The 25,081-nt window shown below is 37.6% G+C and overlaps 1 protein-coding gene across 10 annotated transcripts in view; it reads right to left on the bottom strand.

Annotated features, from left to right (window-relative positions):
• Nucleotides 1–25,081, bottom strand: part of BLTP1 (bridge-like lipid transfer protein family member 1) — a 126,719-nt gene that overhangs the window by 37,028 nt on the left and 64,610 nt on the right. For 8 of the 10 annotated variants that reach the window (XM_065633095.1, XM_065633096.1, XM_065633101.1 and 5 more), the window contains 17 exons: nucleotides 24,884–25,035; nucleotides 24,382–24,532; nucleotides 22,775–22,927; nucleotides 21,360–21,600; nucleotides 19,837–19,985; nucleotides 17,752–17,971; nucleotides 16,691–16,849; nucleotides 15,001–15,176; nucleotides 14,253–14,428; nucleotides 12,960–13,666; nucleotides 11,535–11,774; nucleotides 11,007–11,100; nucleotides 9,222–9,272; nucleotides 5,482–5,688; nucleotides 5,106–5,344; nucleotides 4,263–4,507; nucleotides 2,712–2,817 (listed from right to left, as the gene is read on the bottom strand). In XM_065633095.1, the coding sequence (XP_065489167.1) occupies nucleotides 2,712–2,817; nucleotides 4,263–4,507; nucleotides 5,106–5,344; nucleotides 5,482–5,688; nucleotides 9,222–9,272; nucleotides 11,007–11,100; nucleotides 11,535–11,774; nucleotides 12,960–13,666; nucleotides 14,253–14,428; nucleotides 15,001–15,176; nucleotides 16,691–16,849; nucleotides 17,752–17,971; nucleotides 19,837–19,985; nucleotides 21,360–21,600; nucleotides 22,775–22,927; nucleotides 24,382–24,532; nucleotides 24,884–25,035 (3,466 nt within the window). The remainder of the gene's footprint in view (nucleotides 1–2,711; nucleotides 2,818–4,262; nucleotides 4,508–5,105; nucleotides 5,345–5,481; nucleotides 5,689–9,221; nucleotides 9,273–11,006; nucleotides 11,101–11,534; nucleotides 11,775–12,959; nucleotides 13,667–14,252; nucleotides 14,429–15,000; nucleotides 15,177–16,690; nucleotides 16,850–17,751; nucleotides 17,972–19,836; nucleotides 19,986–21,359; nucleotides 21,601–22,774; nucleotides 22,928–24,381; nucleotides 24,533–24,883; nucleotides 25,036–25,081) is intronic. The other 2 variants (XM_065633097.1, XM_065633098.1) reach the window with 2 other exon arrangements.

Below are 25,081 nucleotides of genomic sequence, written 5' to 3'. Positions count from 1 at the left end.
AAAAAAGGAATCGAAATTATATCAGTATATTTTTCAATGACAGGAGAAAAAAGTATTCTATGGTTACTCTATATTTGTGTTTACTTCCTCATCCTGGTACATTTCATCCTAAATTACATATCCCTAACCCTAACCTGACAGAGCAATCTGCCTTAAATTCTCCTTGAGATAGGATCTATATTCAATCTTAGTTTATAGGAAGGGCTTGCTGCTGGAAAAGGTTAAGCCAGTAATTCTCTCCATATATACCAACTCTTCTAATTAAAGCTATTTGGTGGTAAGAATAGGCAGTTAAAATCATTGGATTAAAAAAAGAAAAAACCACCCAAAACAAAACAACAAACCACCGCACCCATAAGTTTTCTAGCACACCATTTTTTTTATTTTAGTGTTTTTCTTCTCCCAATAGTCTTAATAATCTCCTCTTCTTTTTGTTGTTTTGTTTGGGGAGGAAGGGCGGGGGGGGGGGGGGGTTGTTGTTTGTTGGTTTGTGGGGTTTAGTCTGTTTGGTTTTGTGGGTTTGTTTGGTTTGGTTTTGTTCTCCCCCGCTGCAAATAGCCTTAACTAGGATCATGTAAATCTACTACGGTAACCTAAAGATTCTGAGCTAGACAACTAATCTTTCATATATTCTCCACATGCATATTAGAGGCTATTTTCGCAATAACATTTCTTCATGAAGTTTGTAAAACACTTCCCAGCTAAAAAAAAGCAGTACTACTTTTAAATCAAATTTGTCTATCTACCCTTTTACTTAAGTGAGAATAACTTTCTTGAATGAAACTAAATTAGAAGCTGGATTTGAAACTTTAACCAGTACAAAAAGTGCTATGAGTCTGAAAGCAGACACCAGCTGCCTTTAAATCGACACTCCCCTCAGCTTGCAGATGGAATTATCGGGAACTGCTCTGTTCATTAACTAGCTTTTAATCTGTGCAACTTTGCCCTAAGTAATTGGTACTTACCCAGTTTTTATATAAGGATAATATGCAGTCAATATTTTAGTGCAATGGAAAGCATAATTAGAAAAAACATTTTAGTTTATTACAGTAACTGGAATTTTCAAGACATATAAATCTCTTTGCTACAAGGCAGAAGGACAAAAACTGTTTTTTCCCCCCATTGCTCTGCATTCAGCACCCAGACCTGTGGATTGCTGCACCTCGCCACGTTCCCACTGAATTACCGCAATCTGGAAGGCAGCAGTCACATTTGAAAAACCATCAGGCTGCTACTTGCAATAGAAATTTATAGTCTGGAAAAGCAAAGAACCAGCAATGGTAATAAATCCCTCACATAAAAGCAGAGGAGATGCTGAAATCTAGAGACTGAGAAATGTAGAAGAAATCTAATAGAGGTTTCCTGTTTCAGCAACTTATGCTCCTCTATAAAAATTGTTCTAAGAGAATAATGACGGCTATCGAAGGTTTATGCTTCCCCTAAGTGCTCTCTTATTACTCGATGCTAATATATTTGGCCTGGAACAAACATCAGGCTGTTTAAAATTTGTCTCTTCTTACCCTTCAGAGATTCTGACATTTTCTATTTTCTCCCGTTCATCTTCTAACTCCCTTCAGGGCATGTCATCCAGACCTGAACATTGCTTTTATGTATGTTTGTGTGTGTTTGTATACATTAATATATATACAATAGCCACAATAAATTAAATCCCTGTATTTAAAAAAAAAAAAAAAAACCACACAAGCTACCAAGTGATAACTAAATTGTCAAACAAAACTTCCAGTCCTTACATTTCCCCTCAAAGTAGTCACATATCAGAAAAATAGTATAATTTTGTACTATTTTCCAGTCTGTGGGGTAATAGAACATGTTTGCTGAAGTGAAATATCACTGCATGGCACAATATTTCAGCTTTTTGGTTTGCTTTCAGTTCTTGAACACAAAGTCTCTAACAGCAAAAACTAGCAAGTGAGTGGATCTATTTTTAAACACTGACAAACTGTGATTCAGTTGGACCAAGTTTCTTATGTAAGAAAATAAATGGTTTGTAACTTTGGCTTTCTACTCAAACAGATCAATACACAATTCAGTATGCGATTTCCATTGCAAACTGAAAAAAAGAGACAGCACTGAGTGATTTTGCAACTGTTCTCTAATTGAGTTTTTAATTATAACGCTATTTTTCTTCTGAAAAACATCTGAGAACAGAAACCAGCCTAAATGACAGAAAAAAACTAGTCATTTCTGTATTATACAGCGTTACACAGAAAACAATCTGATGAATAGCCAAATGCCTTTTTCATACATTATCTGTAAAGAATTGAAGAGCTAGGAATCAGGAGACACTAACAAATACCAGCATTGGCACTATTTTCTCCGTACACGACTCGTTTCCTTAGAAAGAATCTGCTGACATTATTTTACAAAATGCAATATAACGATCTGCAATTTACAGGTGAACAAGTGAATACACAAGATAACCCAGCCAAGGTCACGTCATAGACAGACACACTCGTGTCCAGAATAACAAATCTATTCCACTTCCCAATAAATCATCTTGTCTCTGAAAGAGCTACAAAAATTTCCAGAGCCTCTGTTATTACTTCAAACTGCAGCCCTGCTGCTGGAGTGCTAGATGTGAAATGATGGTATCTGTGAAATAAATAGCTGATCCAGAGAACAGTACAATGTTGCCATCCCACCAGGCTTAAAGATCTTTCTTAAAGTTGGTTTTAAGAGTTTCTGCTTACCTGAAACCTTCTGTATGACTTCATTTACTTCCTTCATGAACACTTTTTGCACAAATACTAAATGATTTAAAAGATCAGTTGTGAGATTATGTTCAAACGAACCAACCTGCAGGAATTGAAAATTTTATTTTAAAACTTTAAAACAATTACTACAGCTATGTTTTCAAAACAATGCGTTTTCACTTTTTAGGCATATCTTTTCAAGTCCAATCATACTGTTACTGGCATAAAAAAAATAACATTAAATAGTTTTGTCTGCAATTTTTCTGCTGTGAATGTCTACCAGAAAACGGAAGGATAAACACTATTATATGAAAAAGTTTATTCTGCTTAAGTTTAGCTTAAACAATAAAACACAGGACTTGATTAAGGCTCATGGAATTATGTGAAATGCTACTTAATTCCAGGTAGTAGATCATTATCAGAACAAACTAGAAATGAGCTGTCAACCTCTAAAGGTGGACTATTAGTGTAGATGAAAAAGTTTACCAATATCTTCAATGGTAAACTTACTATATGTCCAGTCTGATCCTCCAGAATATTCCTAAGGAACTGGAGTCTGCCTAAGATGGTTTAAACTTACAATTATGAATTTCTTAATAAAATTAAAATAGAAGTATTTTCTAAAACTACTTGGACTTGGCTTTTGCCTTTGCTAACCAGCCCCTTCCTTTTGTTTTACATGCTGAACAAATTCAGAGATCCTGAAGTCTTTCTTCAGCCAGGAAATAACTCAAATGGGTTGAACAAGGAGCAGCACTTAATTAAACTTCTCCCATAAACATGCAAACATCACAAGTCTCAATTACAAACATGCTAGACTATTTTTCTAACTAAAGAAACACAGCCGGTAGACAAGCCATGCTTTTCCCCACCAGATATGTTTCTTCTAAGCAGCATCGCTTTTCTCTCTGTGAAAAGTAACCCTGGAAATTAATTGGTACGCAAATAGAACTAGTGAGTAGAACATTGTGTCAAACAGAAAATTCCAGATCATTTAACTAAGGTTATCTATAGCTACTCCTACCTATGAAGCTGTCTAATCATGAAAAAATAAAGCAGTTCCGATACACTGGTTTTAAATTTTTCAGGGTTGTTTTTTCTCTTAGTTGTTTTTTGTTTGTTTGTGTTTTTTGGTTTTGGTTTTTTTTCAAAACATACAGTATCACCTGATGCCTGGGCATAAGACTTCAGCTTAAAACTGCACTTTATTTGAATCATCAGCATAATATACTTTTGCCTGCTTCACTGATGAGAAATATTGCGATTCAAAAAAAAGTTAGACATCTCTTCCTTATTTATTTGCACAAAATAACATTCAAAATCCTCTGATATAGTGGTCTTGACTGCCTAATACGTTGGCTGCTCATCAAACTAAGGACTGAGAAATCTCTTTTTCAGTGTCACAATTACAAACGCTATATTTGGATCAATCTGTAAACCTAAGAGTTCTGGAGTAGGCAGATTATTAAAATGATATGAATATGCACAGAAATGTAGCAGAATGGAAATAACAAGATATCAAAGATGACTGCCATCTTCAACACCTACTTCAGCCACACAACGTAAGTAGTTCCCCTGCAGGTAATAGCCTTGCTTAGCAGGTAGTTCATCTATGCTCCATATTTGGTCTGAGTAAGTATCATGTTCTTCCATGATATATTTGCCTGACATAGTGACAGGAGGAAGGTTCAGACTTGCTGAAGGAGGAATGGTTGACATATCAGTGGCGGAGACTTTTGAAGTGAAGCGCAATCTGTGACTTGGAAGCTCAAAATTAAACCTAGTTTGGGCACCTGTAAAAGGAAGATGAGGAAAGAAAAGGTATGAAGTGGCAAGAGAGATTTTTATTTATCCTTAAAATGAAGAACACTATTTGAACTAGAAAAAAAAAGTGTCTTTAAAATGTTACTAAAGTGTGCAGACCTCTAGAGCTATAAGTATCCACCCACATTATTCTGGGTTTTCTTAGTTTTTAAAGAAAATGAAGAGTTCACTGTAATTAGATGGAGCAGTGAGTCCTATGAACCACCTCACCTGTACTGAGGCCCTGTAAGAAAGAGCATTCTCAAGTAGCCTTACAAATCAGAATTTAATCAAGGATCATAAAGTGATTTTAGCAGTCAGAGGGAAGCCTTATGGGAGGAAGCCTATATATGAATGCATACATCTTCACCTGCTCTTATTCTGCCTCTGGCAACTGTGTATAACAGCAATCGTGTAAATCCTCTATATGGCCCGATCTGATTGAAGCCCACATTCAAAAAACGAAGCCAACAGCAACAGATTCAAAGCTGTAGCTGTAATTCAACAGAAATACCAAGTTCTCTTGGATTCTTCTAGCAAGGCCAAACTAAAAGCAAAAATGTTTTCAAAGTTTCAGAGAGCTGTTACCTGTCATCCCATGACTCCTCATTCTTCCCATCTTATATTCCGCCTTGAGAGAGGGCAAGAGCGCTGCTCCAATAGCTATACCATCTATCATGGCACTGAATTTAAGAACTATAGGCTTCTTCTCTAAGCCTTCTGGCAGCTGTGGAAATTCATTTGTTTCAACCGGTGTTTGATTAATACTTGTTGGAGTCTTTTCAGAGGGCAAAGGAGTCGCAACATCTTCTTTGGTAGGCTGGGGCCTATTTACCAAGACAAAGATCGGGAAACACTTTTTGTTATTCTAACATGACATATGACCAGCCAAACTCTCCCACATACATTCAAAGCAGCACAAGCCCATAAACGGACGGCAACCAGCGGCACAAACGGCACTTACGCGGTCGATGGTTGCCTGATGAGATCAGAGATCTGCTTGGAGAGCTGGTGTGAGCTGCGCACCATCATGCTGTGCAGCGTGGCGGGGTGCTGGGGAATGTTGATGCTGATGGCTCCAACTTTGACCACAGCAGCGTTGTTTGTTTTCAGCCCTCTCTGGGCGCTATACAGGGCCTGGGATTTGGCAATACTGCATTTCACCACAGTTCTAACAGAAAGGGAAATTGGATTTATTCGCACGCCTTTCAAAACAGTTATAGTTTTATGTTATAATGGGTTTTTAAGCGTTAGCCGAATCTTCAAGTATTCATATGTTATTTTGCTTATAAGCTACAAACACATTCCTTTTTCTTTCACTTTACACACACAGATGCACTACATGCCACAAACAACTAGACTAAATTTAAGAGAACTACAAGTCATGCATTGCAAAAATACCTGTTAAATTGTTATTCTTGCATAACGTAAGATCATCTGAGTTGATAACACACCAGACTGCACGTACACAGACAAATTTTCACACACAGAAACAAATAAGAGGCTTCCATTTCAAGTCCTTTTCAGGAATAATCTTGAATCATCCTTTTCATAAGACCACTTAGTAAAATCTGATTTTAGCATCCAAAAAGGTCAATGGGGGAAATACTCACTTTGCAATAAATACACAGCAAGTGATAAATGGGTTTGTGAACTAATACTGATGCCTAATTGACACATAGTATTCCAAAATATGAAATGTAAACTTTATTTTAATATTAAGGAGGATATGGTTTACCAAGGTTATCCAAGATAAAAATACAGCTGCACATAGTTGACAGATTTTGATGCTGGAAATAAATTTTGGCATATCAGAATTCACTAAGCTTCTATTAAAAAAGACACATGGGGTAACACAATGATGTTTCTCATCTAAAGTCAATTACTGGAGGGTTACCCAATGGAAGTCTGTTATGTAGCCAGCACAGAATATTACAGCCTCAAAGACATATACTTGTGAAGATGCAGTACATTAGCTAAAATGTCTGAAAAACAGACTCTACAAAATTGCAACATTCAATCGGAGTTTCTCAAAGACTAAATTTTAAGGAGCATAACTAAAATACTTTTTGTATCATCACTAGAATCGCTCAGTAGACAGTTTAGTTTCATGGTAAAAGCTACAATAGTCTATGAATTCTACTCCCTAAGTAATGTTTCTTCTCTGAAGCCCTAACACAGGGCTCATTATTCTGATGTTAAAATATCAGCTAGCCCAATAAATCCCAGGTGTGGAAACACAAAAAATAAGACACCATCCTTTTGCTTATAATGAAGAAATACGCAACGGGGCAATGCAACCACAGGCCTATCAACAGCAGATCAATTATGGAAGCTCTAGAACCATTTTCAGGTTTTCACAGCTACGTAAGAGCTACTAGCGACCTAAAGCAGTTATGGATTAACTTTTTATGGTAGACTGTCAAGTAGATATTATTTCTAAATATTTGAACAACTAACACAAATATGAAGGAGGAAACAAATCTTAATTCCCAAGTATTTTTCAGAAAAACATTATACAAATAAACATTACTTAAGAAAGTGGTAGACTTACTTTAATCCACCTCTCAAAAGGAAAAACATGATTATTTCTCTGTTGATGTTTGCTTTTTTCTTACTCAAATCTTCTCTTCCTGCTACCATTCAGACTGAACTACTCTGAAGCCAATCACAAATGCATTTTTTCCCCCATCTATAACACAAAATTGGCTATTCAAGCATCACAAGAACAACTTCCAGTTTAAGGGAAAATGCAAGATCTTCCTGACCTGCACCAGACAGACAGTCTAGTCTTGAGCTATCTTTGTTTAGAAAGTTCAAAGTAAATGTAATTGGAATTAAAGTCTGTACTGAATTTAGAATCAATTCTGAACATGTGAATTCATACCTTTTGAAGCATTTAATTTAAAAAAATAACTTACACCAATATAGGTATCACATGAAAATCAGACGGGAAGGAACCTCTTCAGTCTGGACCTCCCAAGATTTCAGCAAGATTAACTGTGCTTCTCTGCCAAAGGTACTCCCACATTTCATGCAATCAATTAATATCACTGTTATTTGTCTGGTCTACAGAAAGCCTGCTTCCATAATGGAAGCGGATGGTGTGGCTATACATATATTCGGAATAAGTACTGCACGTTATATATCTGCAGTTTGCTTACTTACGGTGATACGCCTTCAACAGATTTGGTTAAATATTATTAAAACGATAAATCAATATTTAAGTTATATACCTGTAGTGAATTCAGAAGTAATTTTATGTTCTTGCACCAGTTCCATAAATAATCGCTCTCTAGACAAACTTGTGAACAAAGTCTTTGTCCCACTACAGAACTGCCTACGAGGCCGTCGCTCAACCCAGCAGATTACTGGGAATGTTAGAAAGAAGGGGAAAAAAAGGTCAGCAGGAGGCCCGCAGCAAACACAGGAACTACCGCACCGAGTCAGATGAAAATTCAGTCAGTAGCAGATACCTGGCATGTAAATGATGTGTTCCTTGCCTGCATTCCAGCCAGAGGTTTACTTTTTGAGCCAGAGGCTGTGTTGTATTCATGACTCGCTAACAGGCCTACCCTATGGAGATTTGTCCAGTCTTCTTAGTCATTTATACTTTTGTTGATCACAGCACATGCCAATGAATTCAACTGCTCAGTGATGCGCTATACAAAAAGTACTTGCTTTTGCTGGTTTAGTCTTGCTACCAGGCAGACAGGAAGAAAAAACTGAATAACTGCTTATCTATTTTCTTTACAGCATTTGCAGTTTTACAGTCCACTGCCTCTCCTTCCAGAGCAACCATCTATAATCACCTCTCCTTCTAGAGCAACCATCTATAATGACATTTTAAATTTAATCCTGTATTATCACAACACTAAATACACACAAACACTGTAACAAACAGCAGTTGTACTAAATCCTCCTAAAAGATAGGCACCAGTGGTCTAAAGCAACAAAAGAAACTGATGCTCAGGAGAGTGCTTCTGGGTTGCCCAGGGTACCGTTTCCCACCTTGCCCCCTACTCCAGTGAGACCATCTGGGCTTTAGCATCAGTAAGCAAGAAAGCAACTAGAGAGCAAATATCACAACTTTTGTGAGAGACAAGACCTACATTGGCACATACGATCTCGGGACACAGAGAGGGTCACCTTCATTAGCAGTACACGCAGAGGCATAGTTTTGAGGAAAATATTTTGTGTTAGCATATCCTGGTAAGCGTGCCTAATAATTAGTTAAACCCAGCACAGAGGTAACTGAAGACAAAAGGAACTGTGCTCTTCATGCTGAAACCACAACAGGTACTATCACTCCAAGCACAGCAATTCCTTACCCAACTAAATGCAAATCTAATCTGTCTGCTCCTTTACATTTATCAGCATGATTTCACCTCCTTAAAATAAGCGTAGAAGCAGAACTAAGGAACTTAACAGCCTGTGAAACCATTCTAGCATTACAGTAGTGACCATATGGTGTAATATACGGTCACTATCCCCTAAAGCTAGATCGCTAATATTTACAAGGGCTTTTTTGACAGATATTTAGCAGGCTACATACATTAAAAGCGTATCCAGGTAATACTAGACGTTAAACTGAAATGTATTCAAGCAACATCTGCCTACACAATAACACACAGTAGGAATGCAGCATTAGCTACATAACACAGAGTTAATTGCAAGACTATTAAACATAATAATATGACATACAGAAACTCTTGTTTGGCTGTGCTTGTAGGAGATGTAGGAAAATCCTCCAGTCTACAGATGAAGATTGAAGAGAAAGCAAGAAAAACAAAAACAAAGCAAATAAAGAATAAACATTCATGCAAAATTAGTCAGTTAATTACTTGTAACCCACAATATGACATGTACTTTTAAATTTACCAGGTTGAAGGTTTTGGGTTTGTTAGAGTTTGTTTTTGCCATTGTAGTTAAGACATCATTATTTCCCCCCTTTCCTTTTGTACCATCCCTGTGTGGAAGCTCAGTAAAATTATGGCATGAAACAGACAAAAAATCCTCAGCTGCCTTCAGAAACCCTGCACGGCTGTCAGATTAGAACTCTGTCTTTCTGAAATATGCTTATCAGAAGCAATTTACCTGAGGACATTAATAAAATTCTTTATGTTTTAGTATCTATAGAGCATCTTCCAAACTAAACAGGAGATAAAAGAAGAGACTCAAGTCACATTATTAAGCCCCTTTACTACAACATTAATATTTTAAAACCAAATCACATACTGAGGATTACCCAGCTAACGCTCAAACTTCGTGAGGGTGACCTACATTAATTAATCAATGGCCTCAAGTTGCTCCAGAAGAAGTTTAGATTGGATATTAGCAAAAATTTCTTCACGGAAAGGGTTGTCAGATATTGGAACAGGCTGCCCAGAGAAGTGGTGGAGTCACCATCCCTGGAGGGGTTTGAAAGACACGTAGATGATGCTCTTAGGGACACGGTTTAGTGCCAGAGGTAGGTTAATGGTTGGACTCTATGACCTTGAGGGTCTCTTCCAACCAAAATTATTCTAGGATTTTATTACAAAGAATTGTAGTCTAGCAACTCAATTAAAAAGTTCAGCTAGAAACAAACAAGCAAGCAAGCATGCCTTTTTTGAGCTTGTGAACCTGGCAAAAAAAAAAAAAAAAAACAACCATGTGGATGCCGAGCAAGTCATTCAAGATGTTCATGCACAAAACGTGATTCTCCCCTGCCACCCGTTGTGTGAATTTATATATATAAAGGGTGGAGAACAGATATTAGAACTATAAAAATGACACAAAGAATCATGCAACATGGGAGTTCAAAAATATACTTATTAAAGAAATAATACAGATCTTAAATGGGAATAATCAGCATCAGTAGGTTAAATACTCCCCAAAAATCTTGTATGGTTTAGTGGAACATATGAGCTTCAAAAAGCAATTAGAAGCATAATAGAAAGAATACACATGGTATAATAAAGTTTCTGTGTGTACATCACATGGAATAAAATTAGTGCAGAAAGCTCTGTTTACATGAAATTTTATTTCTTTCTTTTTCCAGAAGGATCTGTCACCTACATTTTTTCAGTCAGGTCACTTACCCATTTACACTGTGATCCTACAATCACACTTCTGAACCTACTAATATCTTTTACCAGAAACAGAAAGGAACAGGAGTGTTCATATTTATGTAACCATGTCTAAGATTTGTACAATTGGGTGCCCTATACTGAAACCTACTAATACGTTCACGATATTCCTTCTCAGCTGACTCAGATGTGCCTTTCACAGAGCAGCCTTCTGTCAATGGGCACACACAATCAGCTTTATGAGCCAAACTCAAGGCCAATTCTGCCACAGCTGCACAGTTGCCACCAAACTCTATGACTTCGCAGATCCTACATAAAAACATACTTTCTCCATGTTAAGCTTCATACCTTTACTGTCACACAAAGATGGCATTTCTACACACTTGAACAATTTTTTATTTTCAGGCTTCATACTTACTGGATATTTGGGGTAATTCCCTCCAGCAGGACGATATTGACACCTCCTATGTGAGCAGTGGCACACGTCTCGGTCATCTTTTGATGTAGTACATCTTGAAGAAAAAAGATACTTAAGAGCATTTCATTCAGTAAAATATTTCCAGTCATGCCTACTGATTTTGAAAAATATAGCAGCAATAAAATATTTGAAAAATTACAGTTTTAATAGTCACATGAAGTAATATCAAAATTAAATTGTGATACAAAGAAAGCTTTTGAAAATGGAAGGAATTACTATCTTCTAAAAGAATTTTCTTCATGGCATTTTCTGCAAAAAAAACTTTAAAAATCCTTCTAGCATTATAACAGTAGTTTTTAAAAGAACTTGTTGAATGTTATACTATCCACACACAGACATAATGTAAATATGTTTACACACAAAACATATTAAACATGCACATACTTATACACTAGTGTATAGGTATGCACACACACAAACATGTAAAGCTGCCAGTGAACTTACAGAGCACGTTCTAGTTTATCCCACCTTTCATTTTTTCTTTCAGGGTGAAACTGCCATGGATTCTCTTCAGTTCCGACTCCATGGTCAGCCCCCCGATGTCAGCCTCCAGGTGGGTTCGGTTCACCATGCCGATTCCAAACACTATGAGAGTGACGTGCTGGGGCTCCGAAGTCACCAGGCTGCGCTTCCTCTGCGCGTCTCTGCCGTTCTCCTGCTCGTTCTCAAACACCACTCTACAAGCAGGGTCGGTTGGGCTTCGAACACCTACGAAAATACAAAGGAGGTACTTATGGGTACTTTACAAAAATTCCTTGGCGTACCTGATTTGGATTTGTATTTAAAACCAAGGATCACGTATCTTGCACGTCAAGCGAACTCCTTAGGCAAATTATTTGGGCTTCACTTATTCTACTCTAATAACATTGCAACTGAACCAAATCCAAGACACAATGGGCACAATAACAAGCGATGTGATTTAATTATTATTCATAGATATATTCTTCTGTACTTTATATAAATATTCATATTCATGTGACTTAATTGTTAAACAATAAAAATCCTCTGACAGTTTCCAATTGCCCTGTTTCTTTTTTGATCATTTCACATCCAAAGGTTCTTATAAGTTAGTTTTGGATGAGCAAGTTTTCCTTTTCAACATTAAGAACATAAACACAATATAAGAAAATTTACATTTTCTGAAAGTACCACAGCTGTGTATATGGTATTCTGTACATGAAAGATATCATCCTCTGTTTAACAAAGATCTGATTTGACACTTTCAGTTTTTTATTCTTTAGTTAAAAAAAAGTCCCCCAAAATATGCTTAACTACTAACTATATCATTCCCTGCATACTTACAGCAACCTAAATTCAAAAACAAAATAATGATGCTAACTCAGCTCTCAAATATCTTCTGCTTTGCTAAAACACATCACAAACAGAGAGCAAAGATTACCTTAGATCTCACAGCTTTGGATGACGTTATGACCCAAACACCTGTAATATTTGCTGGAATTTATCAAAACTAATATTTCAGCATTTTCTTACGTATTTTTACAGATGGTTACACACAGCATTTCCACTAGCCTCTTAAAAACAACCCGGCACCTAAGCAGGAACAAGCTCAACCTACTCTGTACGCCCAGTCAAATTCAGATTAACAGCGCTGTGCAAGAATATAAAGAGACTGAATTCAAAACTAATCAATTAACATTTATTTGACTAAGTGAAAGAATTATTGAAACAATCAAAACAACTTGGAAGTTTTTTCTTCTTTGTACACCATCCTGACAAACTAATTACAAGCCCCCCCATCCTCACCACCTGTCCCTCTGATCCATGTTAGATGGGGTGGGCAATTTTAAAAAACAACTTATGATCAAGCTTTAGAAGAATACAATTCAGCAAAAGCACACACTCTCAATTATTTGGATTAATGGACTAGTTTACCTGTCGGCCCAAAAGTTTCGGACGACTTTTCTAAAATCCCGGTTGGATCAGAAATGAGCGAATAGAAGTTCAATAGTTTATACATATTTTGCCAGCACTCAGCAGAAGGTTCACTCTGTTCTGACACAGTAATAGAGTCAGAGTCATCCATATGAATAGTCATGTGGTCAACTACATCTTTTGAACCTTTCCTAGACACTTTAGAAGTTCTTCTTTCTGACCTCCCCAAGGAATTCTTGTTTCGAGACTCTTTTTTGTTGTTCTCGTTGTTTGTTCGTTTGTTCTTGGTGTTGTTCACTCTATTACCTCCATTAAGACTCCCCCGAGAGCTTCGGCTGAAATCAGAAGAGCGGAAGTCTCTGTGTTTACGGGTTTTAAAAGTTGGTGTCGGAGAGGCTGACCCAGCTGTGTACCTGCTGAGCTTGATGTCCGTCTGCGTGGCTTTGATATCATCAATCATCGTACTGAACTGATGAATAAGACGAACCAGTGCCATATCTACATGCTGGCTTATGGACTGGCAAGATATTGTAAAATTACAGTGAAAAGTATTATAATAGCGTTTATTCAAGTCATGAAAAGAAAGGGCATTGGTGGAGTTATGAGGTGTGCACATGGATTTCTCCATTACAACAGCACTAATACTGAAAGTTTCCAACATCAAAGCTGGTTTGAATTCAAGAGGAGGAAGATTGACAGCTCCTTGCCTAAGGAAATAAAAGGTACAAGTTACTACTTCATTTCTTTTTACGTCTAGCATGGAGTCAAACACTTTTTACACAGTAATACATCTGATCTACTGAATCCAACATTTTATTTCCCTTAGTTCTGAATATCAAAATGAACTTTTATACTTTCATACTGTATGCTACTAACATAGTACTCATTCAGTTCTATGTAAACTTTGTTTGGCATGCAATCACAACCTAAAGCTTGGCCTGAGGGCTGGCAGAATTCAGCATTTGCTCTGAAGGTAACCTCATTTACAGGATCAATTGCAAAATAGTGTTTAAGAGCCTCTCAAATTTCCCCCACTACTATTCCCACCAGCTCTCCCTTTCCCAATCTCCCATTTTCTAAAGGAGCAGAAGTTAAAATACTTAGTTTCCAAACCATTCCATAGGAAGATTAAAAAAAAAATATTCTAACAGGAAGAGAAAATAGACAAGATTAAAAGAATACAGGTCTGCTCCTCATTCTATGAAAGTTCCTTGGAATTTTATGTCTTCACGTGAAAAACCTAATTGCTGTTCCTTAACCAATATATATATTTCCAAATATCTCATAACCTACCTTCGAGCTCGCTTGCTTTTTCTTTCCTTTGCTGTATCTGAATCAACAATATCTGCTCTTAGGCAGTCCAGGGTTCCCGAGAAAGAAAGGTACTCTCCAAAGTACATCCTGTAGCAGAGCGGCATTGCATCCTGAGACTGAATTCCCGTGTAACTTAGAAGAGGTTTGAAAACAACCTACAAAACAAAACCCACCAGATTTACTTCTTGTCTACCTTATTTCTATATTCTCCATCATTTGTTGATTTACAATCAGCTACATAAAATAGAACATTTTTAAGTCTTATTGACAGTGCTGTAAAACAGAAAGGAAGGGGAAGATTCAAAGGAGAAGCTTTATGGACTTTTTTGAGTAAAAAGACTGACTACGCAGCAACGTAACATTGAATGTTTAGCTGTAAGAGCAACGTTTCTGCATGTTACTCCCAAGAAAAAGTACTCTGCAGGTCTAGGTTACTCTTACATATGATCCAATATGTTCTTTGAAGTTATAAAACAATGCTCTATTAATCACCATTCATAAAGCTTGTTACAGGACACCTCAGAGGTTTCTTGAACCTTTTGTCTTTGCATAGGAATGCATAAGAAACATGTAGAAAGACAGGATAATGTTTTCATCATGGTCAGATGTGTTTGGTTTTGGTTTTGTTGGGTTTTTTGTGGTTTTCTGTTTTGGTTTTTGGTTTTTTTAGAGTAGTAACTAGTTTCTCCCTACAGAACTCCCAAATACATCAGCAAGCCCCACCTACCTGTGCATCTGCTAGCTGGACAGCAGGAAACCCCTGGTTACCCTCTTCCACACCTGCAATGTCATCCTGACTGGTGCTGTGCTGCGAGTGTGTGCCATCCAGGGTGTTCTGGTCACTAGACAAAACTGTGTTGAAGTCTGAAGCAGAGGGTATTGTAGGAAGATTGGGAGCCACACCTAAAAAATAAATACTCATGGAACACTAACACCACAGCAAATTTTAACACTATCAAGTCTGTAACCTCATGAAAGTGGCATTCAGGGTAAAGAAACAGTCTGATAGTGCTGAAACGGGTAATAGAGATAGCCCAACTCATATTTGGAAAGGCCTTTTGTCTGTATTGTATTCTACAGGATAATAACACCGGTTTAAATTGAAACAGTTTATATAGGCTGAGCAACCTACGCCATCGACAAAAAGCAAAGATTATCCTCAGATGCAGATACTTGCTTTTAGCTTTCAATGTCCAGGCTTTATTAGTCTCAGTATAAGACCCACTAATTAGGTCTCTATAGATCAGTCTGTAGCCAAACATGCTCTTCATAAAAACGCCTATGGACAGCCACTGCCCCGCAGTTGTTCTATTCACCAACAATCAGACGTGCAGCACAAGGGCAGAGTGATGCTGAACCATCCGCATTTTGAGCCCGGACTGGACTCAACCTCCCTGAGACTGAGTTTCTCTGACAGTGGAAATTAAATGTGATTCTTTAGAACTCAAGCTTGCAGCACTTCACAGAGACCCACAACTACACACACCCAGAGAAACATCACTTGAATAGAACTGCATGGGAGTTAAAAATCTTGAAGTAATTTCAGGAACATGAGCTTGTGAATGAACTACTATAGTTTGTGTAGGAAAAAATATGGCTTTTTCTGAAAACAAAATTGAAACCTATACTTCTACCCTATGATTCTTTTTGCAGTGAAACATTCCAGTTTACAGAGGAACTGCACCAATTAAGCAGTACATAGAGCACAAAGATGTTTTGTAGGATCAAATTATTTATTCAATACTAAAAAAAGTAAAACCAACTTGTTTTTGCCCAAGATTAATATATAATGGTTGAAAGACTGTTAATAAAAGAAACATTCGAATTTCGTATTAGTGAAAATGAAAATTAAGATACACATATTTGAGGATTATGAATGATGACAGGCTTACAAGAATAATAAGCAAGCTGCCATAACTTGTTAAATATCTGTTTCTTTATTACACTTAAGTCTTTCCCTTACAACAGTTGACCACTTATCAGCCCTGAAGAATGTTACTCTCAAAATATATGTTTAGCTTCAAAATTGAGCTGAGAAAGAGCAAGGACTCCAGTGTACAGAATCTTCATTACAAAACCAGCATATGTAAATGAGAGATTAAAAATAACTAACAAAATCCAAGGAACTCTGCAACCCAGGATGATTTTTTGGCTAAGCTTTTGGCAGCTTCACGTGGTTTTGTAAGCTGCACTTACAATTCCAAATGTACAGAAAAGCTAAATTTTTGAGCGCAGGGTGAAGAAAATGAAAACACCACTTTTGCTTTAATCACATTTGTTCATTTTCCAGTTTGCTGAAAAGTTCCCCAAGTATTATAGTATTTACATCTGTTGAACTTAAGTCACTTGATGAGAAAGTAAACACAGGAACAGCCAACCCAGAATCACCTCTTAAATTCAGCTGTAATTAGCAATACCTGTTGGAAGACTATTGTGTCCAGATTTGGTGGCTGGACTTTCTTGTACCACGCTTCCTCTGTTGCCCACAGCATTTGACATCCAGTTATAGAAACTCACAGAAGATGGTTCAGACAGCAAAGGATGTTCAGATAACATGTCTGTGGCCACGGTATTTCCTATACAGATAAAACAGAAGCTTTAACATTTGTACCAAAGACCCCAAAAACCAGGAACATAGCATAATTTTACTGACAATACACATTTACTGTTAAAATAAGCCTAATCCTCAAGGTTTATTCCAGTAAATTCTGTGGCAAACAGCACTACAGATGCTACTACAGAGGTAATACTAGGAGACTAATGGATGTTGCACTACAAATGTCTTTGCATTTATTCATCTCTACCATTAATTAGAAGAAAAGAGTCATCAAGAAACCTAAATACCTTTTTTTCTGAATAATAGTTCATCCCCTGACAGCAAAGGAGAGAGGTTTTAGAGAAACTGCGGTACAAACTTATCTTTCTTTATATAAATTATAAAAATTCACTCTGAATGATAACATGGAACATAAAAATTTCAGTGTATGTATTTCAAACTTCTACAAAACACTTTTGTTCAAAAGACCATTACTAAAAAATCTGCAAATTGTTATACACACACTAAGTTACTGGAATGTTAGTTTTAGTCCACCTTTTGACCGACTTACAAGGTCAAGAAAAAAATGACAAATACAGAATGTTCACCTAATTTCCTTATTAATTGAAAAATATTAACTTAAGTAATTATGTACTGTGCTCAAAAAGTAATAAGGCTAAGTAAAAGGAAAATATTTTATTTATTTTGTTAGCTGTCATTCCTTTTCCCGACTTGATGTACTCACTGCTTCTATTATAGGACAAGGTATGGTGCAGTGATGTCTAGGAACTGCTGTCAAAAACTACGATTATTATCTGGAGGGAAAAAAGGGGGAACGTGGGATCTTGAACAGAAATAACTCATAGTGAAAATATAGTACCTTTTCCAAATCAATTAAAATAAAACCAATCCTCCCTTCAGCTTACTTATGCTACATCATACCTGTTCTTGTTAAAGAACTACTTTTAACTGCAGTTGTACTTCTTTGAGGCGTCCCTTCCAAAAGATTATGCAGGCTAGGAAAGCTCCCGGTAAGATAGCTGAGCAGACTCTCTTTTCTCGGACTTTCTTTGACTGCCATTCCAGAACGGCCAACGTGCACTGGTGAATCTGTAGCTGTATCTCCACTAGTGTAACTTAAGGAATGATACGGATGTATACCCTTGTGAAGAAAACAAAGAAACTAATGAAGTACTGTATAAAGTGCAAAAGGAAGCAATATTTACTCTGAACATGAGACTGGAACACAAGAACTACAAAAATTTAATTCCTGCAAGCTTCTGGATCAGTAGCACTTCATTTGTGGCAGGTTATATGCCACGCAGGTATTGTGCACAAAGGTGCTACTGAATTCTCAAGTATTGAAATAATTTCATGTGTAAAAACAGTTTCAAAAGCCAAACAAGTAAAAATGGAACTGCGGATGTGTAGAATTATCTAAAGCAAATCTGCAGAAGGAACAGTACATACCACTGAATATAAGCCTCATTTATATTTGGTCTTCACCTGAAGACCAAATCCCTTCCATCCCTAGCATAATGGAAGTGCAGCCTCTGGGGAAGGCGAAGAATGATAGCTGGGGACGTCTGGCACCAGGAGGAAGGCTCCTGGTCCACCTAAAGGCTTAAAAATATGAAACAGGTTCTCTGCCCTCAAAATTGAACAAGAGCTAGATATGCTTTCAAGCAAAGCATCTGTGCCACTTAACCCTAAAGCATGTAAGACCACCAGGAGGGAGCAGCAAGCGATAATACTGGGCAACGATCTGCTACAGGGGACAAACGCGCCAGTATGCGCTAGGATCCAATAAGCTGGAAGGCAGCTTGACAGAAAAGGACGTGGGGATCCTGGCAGACACCAAAGTTGAATGTGAGGCCGCAACGTGTCCTTGCCCAGCTGTCCAGCTTGGGCTGCGTTAGGCAGTAAGTTGCCAGCAGGTCAAAGAAGGTGATCCTACCCCCTACTCAGCACTGGTGAGGCCACAGCTGGAGTACTGCGTCCTGCTTGCAGGCTCCCCGGTACAAAAGAGAAATACTGGAGAGAGCTCAATGAAGAGCAACTAAGATGATTAAGGGACAGGAGCACCTCTCCAATAAGGAAAGGCTAAGAGAGCTGGGACTGTTCAGCCTGGAGAAGAGAAGGCTCAGGGAGATCTTATTTATGCACATAAATACTTGAAGGGAAGAGGCAAAGAAGATGGACCCAGTCCCTTTTCAGCGGTGCCAAGTGACAGGGCATGAGGCAATGGGCACAAACCCAAACACAGGAGGTTCCCTCTCAACATCAGAGAACATGTTTTTCCTGTGAGGGTGACTGAGCACTGGCACAGGTTGCCCAGGGAGGCTGCGGAGTCTCCATCCTTGGAGATGTTCATAAGCCACCTGGACATAACCCTGGGCCACTGGCTGTAGGTGGTCCTGCTTGAGCAGGGGGGTTGGACAAGATGACCTCCAGACATCCTTTCCAACCTCAATCACTCTGTGAAAAAACATAGCTGAAAAGGAATTGGTACAAGCCATCAAGCTGTCTAACAGAAGACACGCAGAAGACAAAAACACCCCACACCCAAAAGAACTCCACACCACACTCTCAAAAACCTACAAACATTCACAGATTCTTTCTGTTCAGAAAGTAGAGAGAACAATAAAATCTCGTAGTTTTCTGAACAGCTTGTGGAATCAAACAACCCCACACACTATGTCAATCTTATATTTTGTATAAAAACAGTTAAACCCTTATTTCTACCTCTAGATGAGAAACCGGAAAAGTTAAAGAACATCCTTAAATGATACATAGATACATTGTCTTTAGGCTTGGCTCTGAAGCTCACTGGCAAGAAAACCCATCAAGAACAGACACAGAACATACACCAGCTGATCACGCATCGCTTTTATAGGATAAGGAGCGTACTTTCCATGTGTTAGTTACTTTTTAGATAAGTATTTATTCATCTGCAGCCTACAGAATTGCTTCTAAACAGGTCAGCTACAAACCACTTCCCCATCATGCACAGTGCTAGAAACTTACCTTTATCTTCAGCACAGAGTCGCTGTGCGTGTGAGTCTTGGATAATTTCCTCATGATCTCAGCACCAGTTACAGGCCCAGAGGAGCCACCAGCAGGGGGAGGGCGATTGGCTGTTCCTTCTAAGAGCATGGTGTGCTCACTGACAGTAGCTGGAAGCAAGCAAACAATTTTTCTCATTTGTATATACATATAAGGAACCAAGATTATCCTTTGTTAGGTACATCATCTATTATTAGGTACATTTATTTACAAGTAGTCATGAACTTCCAAATTCTGACACACGCCTACACACAGCTGTCTGAAGAATTCAAGGGAATTTTAAGACAAATAACAAAACCTCAGACATGGGCCTAATGGAATCTATGTAATAATCCAGGTACAAATCTTTTTGTCCTTCTAATATCATAGAACTGTTGCTCTGAGCTACAAATCCAATACAAAGTTGCCAAATTTCACTTTCTTTTGCTAACTCTGGCATGGCTGATCCATTTTTTTGAATTAAGATGCTTACATTTGCATGACTTGGATCTATAAGTACATCTATACAAGGTAGCAAAACTGACACTTCCAAAATTCTTGGCAAAAATAAGAAGAATATACACAGGGGGAAAAAACAACTTAATGATTGTAATAATTTCTTTCTGCTCAACCAAAGTAGATATTTTAAAGGAGAAGGAAAAAATGTCCATCATACTGTATGATTATATACAAGTTTCAGACACAAACATCTTTGGTTTTGCTGTCTTTAAGGTGATAACTGCTACCTGGCTTTTAACCAAAAGCAGGCTCTCCTCCTGATTTTTTAAAATTATTTTTTCCTCAGTGTTGCATAATTCTTACTTGAGAGAAGAAAAACAAAGATTTTTAGTCTGAAGACAGTAACACCATACATAGATAGTATAAACAAAAAAATAGTCAACTCAAGACAGCAAAAAAGAGTGCTCCAACAACACGTATTTATTTATGCCCTTCCTTCCTGTGGTTCTTAAGTCAGCTCTGTATCAAATACAAAGCTAAATCAGCTGCTTCTGTTAAACTGGCCAGGTGTAAGCTGGCAACAGAAATCTACCATGTATGAAGTAGTAAAAATGAGAAGGAAAAATAAAATGTCTTCACAAAGAACAAATAAGAAGGTAGGTTTGAAGCTATTCTTGGGAGAGCTCATAGAATTGCATGTTACAACTCCTAACTAAGGTCAGAAGCTGCACAAGAGAATCCTATTTGCAAGCTAAAAATAATTAAGTTTATGCATTTTGTGCAGTAAATAACTATAAAATATGTGAAGAAATAGAAGTCTCCTGTTTTGTTTTCCCACAAACAAGTACTAAAATTATTATAATACTATAATTAAATTGTCAGCAGCAGCTTGAAAATGAAGATGATTCTAAAAAAGGAGCTTGATGATTTTAAAAGAAGAAGAATTATAATGTATTCAAGCATTAAAACTAAAAGAGATACAAAAGCTCTGAGAGGACCTACTTGTCCCTGTGAATTTATAGGGACGCAGAAGAACAGACAAATACCTGCATCAAATTCAAACTCTGCTCCATCAGCACTGGTGTCGCTCTGAAGCCCCGCTCCGTTGTCCAAGCCGAGTCCATCCTCGTGCTCGCGGCAGGCGTTCGGCTGCCACTTCAGCGGCTGGGCTGGTCTGTGCAAGCTGACTCCTTTAAAGGCTGGGGTCACCACAATGAACTTCATCCACTGCCTTGCCAAAGCAACCAGACCTTTCTTTAAGGTTACTAAGGCAGGAAGGCCATCACTCTTTAAAAAAAAAAAAAAAAAAAAAAGAAAAACAAAAATTAAAAAAGCGTATCTCAGCATTTTAAAGTAAACTGGGGAAAAAACCCAGTCAGAACTCAAATCTTGGTGCTCAAGAGGCTTATGACAGAACCGTGCTGGCACACACAACGTCTGTTCAGATATAAGCAGCCATAGCACTAACAGATAAAGCTTCATTGAACACAGTAAATAGATTCATTTACATTACCTGACCTGAGAATCTTGCCCAAGGGGCCAATAATAGACAAAAGGAAACAGGTTTATTAAATATGAACCTAAATGTACTTCAGTAGTTATAACGCTCTGAATTATGGATTAAAATTCACAACAGCACTAGACTGACTATAGAAACAGAACCGAAATTTTAAAAAATGTGGGTTTTTTTCCATTGTTGGCAAGCAGTACTTCAAAAACATATTTTGACCACAAATCAAGCAGTGCTATTTCTGCCACAAGTCCAGCTGTTTCTGATCACTGGGCTCTCAGCTCAATGTGTTGAAAAACGTATCGTTTAAGTCTGACAGCTGTGGAATCGGATTATGATAATGACACAAAATCAGGAACAAACACTCCTCCTTATGCCTAATACGTCTGTTCAGACAGTTATTTACCATTACAACCCAGGCATTTACATTCTAAAGCCAGCAAAAACAAATTAGATTCTTAAGCCTTAAAGTTTCTACAATTCTAGCTTTTTTCTTAAACTGTCCGCATTGTTTAAGTGTTTCTAAAGGACATGAAAACTAGTACTGATGAGAGAATTTGGCATAAGCTGACCAGTGCACGCACTTGCATTAATAATTAAGATTTATTCAATTTTGAAACTACAGATGCGAATTTTTACCACTTCGCTGTTATCTTTAAGAAAAATGAAACTGGAGAAAAAGGCCATTAACAGTTTTAAAGACATACCTTTTTGTTTTATGATTTCTTATGTATTTGCTGTCGAAATAGCTCAACAGAAATTATGCTTATACATAGGTCACAACAAAACCAGCAGATCTCAAAGAAAATGAAACAAGAGAAGCCGTAACTACTTGGGTCATATTTTCTTGTTTGTTAACTTTCCTTAAACTGTTACCTAATTTAAGACATTAAAATTGGTACATTTGAAACTAACACACTGAGTTATTTCCATTTTTACAGGGTAACTCACCATGGTAGCATCCTCAATAATGGAGTAATTTGCTTGATGAAGGTAATGGTGCAATATATTACACAGTAAACAAGAAGGATTTTCTTGCAAGAAACGAGCCACTTTGGTAAGCCTGTTGTACTTGCTTCTCAGAGGAAAGTGCACACTTTTATTCTAGATTAAAAAGTAAGAGTTTTTCACATATGAACACAACTTCCAAACAGAACACATGCATGAACTACAAGATTTCATCTATGATATCACAAACTTCTAACCCCATTTTGAACTTCTGCAACGAAGATCTGCCACATGGATACCTACCTTAAGAGGTGGTATGTGAAAAAGTCATACTTCATGATTATTTATTTATACAAAGTAATAAAACAAAAGACTGGATCCAAATCCCAGGCTTTGCAAAGTCTTCTGGACTAACAGACAGGTAAGTGCAGCTAGGCAAGATTTGAAAAGAAACTCTTTATTCCTAGTTAAAGAAAAGACACTTTCCTAATTTGGTTTAATGCTAGAAAAAGGGCAGAAAAAGAAATAGGAAAGGAGGTAGCAATAAGAGACTGCTGCAAAGGATGATTTTTGAGTGCAGCAGAAGACTAGCTTGACACTAAGCTCAGTCTTATGATGCCAGACGGGATCTCACCAACGGGTATCACCTCAAAATCTTCCCACTAGATGGTGCCAAGTAAACGAACAGCAGAAGACTGCCTACACACAAGAAAGTTCCTTAGCAAATCACAGTAACGCCTGATTTGTCATAAAAGCCGTCTGTTTTGCACTTCTCTCTAGACTGTTTCACCCTCACTATGCTTGTCCTTCTCCTTCCTGGAGAAAAGGAGGCTGAGGGGAGACCTTATCGCTGTCTGCAACTACCTGAAAGGAGGTTGTAGCATGGAGGGCGTTGGTCTCTTCTCCCAAGTAACAAGTGATAGGACAAGAGAAAATGGCCTCAAGTTGCACCAGGGGAGGTTTGGATTGGATATTAGCAAAAAGTTCTTCATGGAAAGGTTTGTCAGGCATTGGAACAGGCTGCCCAGGGCAGTGGTGGAGTCACCATCCCTGGAGGGGTTTAAAAGGTGTTCAGATGAGGTTCTTAGGGACATGATTTAGTGCTACAGTTAGGTTAGGTTATGGTTGGACTTGATGATCCTGAGGGTCTCTCCCAAATGAAATGATTCTATGATTCCTCTAACAAGCACATCCAATAAACACAATGATTCAATACACTGCGGCAGCACAGAAGTTCACATTTTCTCCCCAAAGATACCCTGAATATTTCATAATTTAACACACTTCCATATTTCATAAAATATACTGGATGCTACAGCCATATTTCTTACTTTCAGCTTTCAAAAGGCAGAATCTCCAGTTATTTTACTTGGAGATGCACTCCTGTCAGAGGCATAAGACTTCTCCACTAGGATTTTTTTCTACTGAAATTTAGGTTCTGTACAAAAAGCACATGTGGTGAGTTTTTGTAACCACTTCTGGAAGTAAAGGGTCATAAGAGGTGCTACAAATTCTCAGTGAAAATAATATCCAGAACCCACAACAACTATATATTACACATTGCACCCCTCTGTTCTGATATGCCTGTTGATTTTGTAAAGGTCATTTACCTCTAAAGCTTCTGTCATAATGCAGCCCATAACAGCACAGATTCGCAGGGTTCCTTCAGTTTCTAACTTATTTAACGATGATTTCACTTGATCAATGGGAACGAGCCAGGCACCAACTGCAGGTGTTGCAGTACTCAAGAGGTTCAGCTGCCTATTGAGAAAAATAAAAAGAATTATGTATTCACATTCAGCAGCAGCAATTACTATGATTTTTGAATGCTATTATGAATGACATTCAAATAGGTGGAATATAACAGAAAAATGTTTTGGTTTGTTTTCTTTTAATCATATCCAACCAAACATTTTCTAGCAATATTTCCATATAATGACAACAATCAAAAATTGAAGCAAAAGTTACTGTGATATACGTAAAATCCCAAATTCTCATTTTCAGAGAAGCTTCCAAAAATATTGAAATTACATTCAGAATCTACCAAATACAACTGTAATTTACCAACGCAGAATTGTCATCTTTGTTCTTTGAAATCAGGTAAAATTATACCTTGAAAATATATGGGCTGGAGAACGCACATTGGTAGGGGCTGCAAAACTAAACCAAATTTCTTTGATGGTTAACTTCATGCTGCAAGAGTCTGGGGGAGGAGGCATCAAGGGTATATCTTTTTTCAGATCATCAGATTCAACTCCTTCGTCCTTCAAAAAGGAAACAAAGTCAAAAGTGAAGTTGTTTTCCAAAGTG

This window comes from Caloenas nicobarica, chromosome 4 (assembly GCF_036013445.1).
Source record: "Caloenas nicobarica isolate bCalNic1 chromosome 4, bCalNic1.hap1, whole genome shotgun sequence".
Classification (NCBI taxonomy): Eukaryota; Metazoa; Chordata; class Aves; order Columbiformes; family Columbidae; genus Caloenas; species Caloenas nicobarica.
The sequence above is the reverse complement of the archived record's forward strand: the minus strand, read 5'-3'. Positions and strand labels throughout refer to the sequence as shown.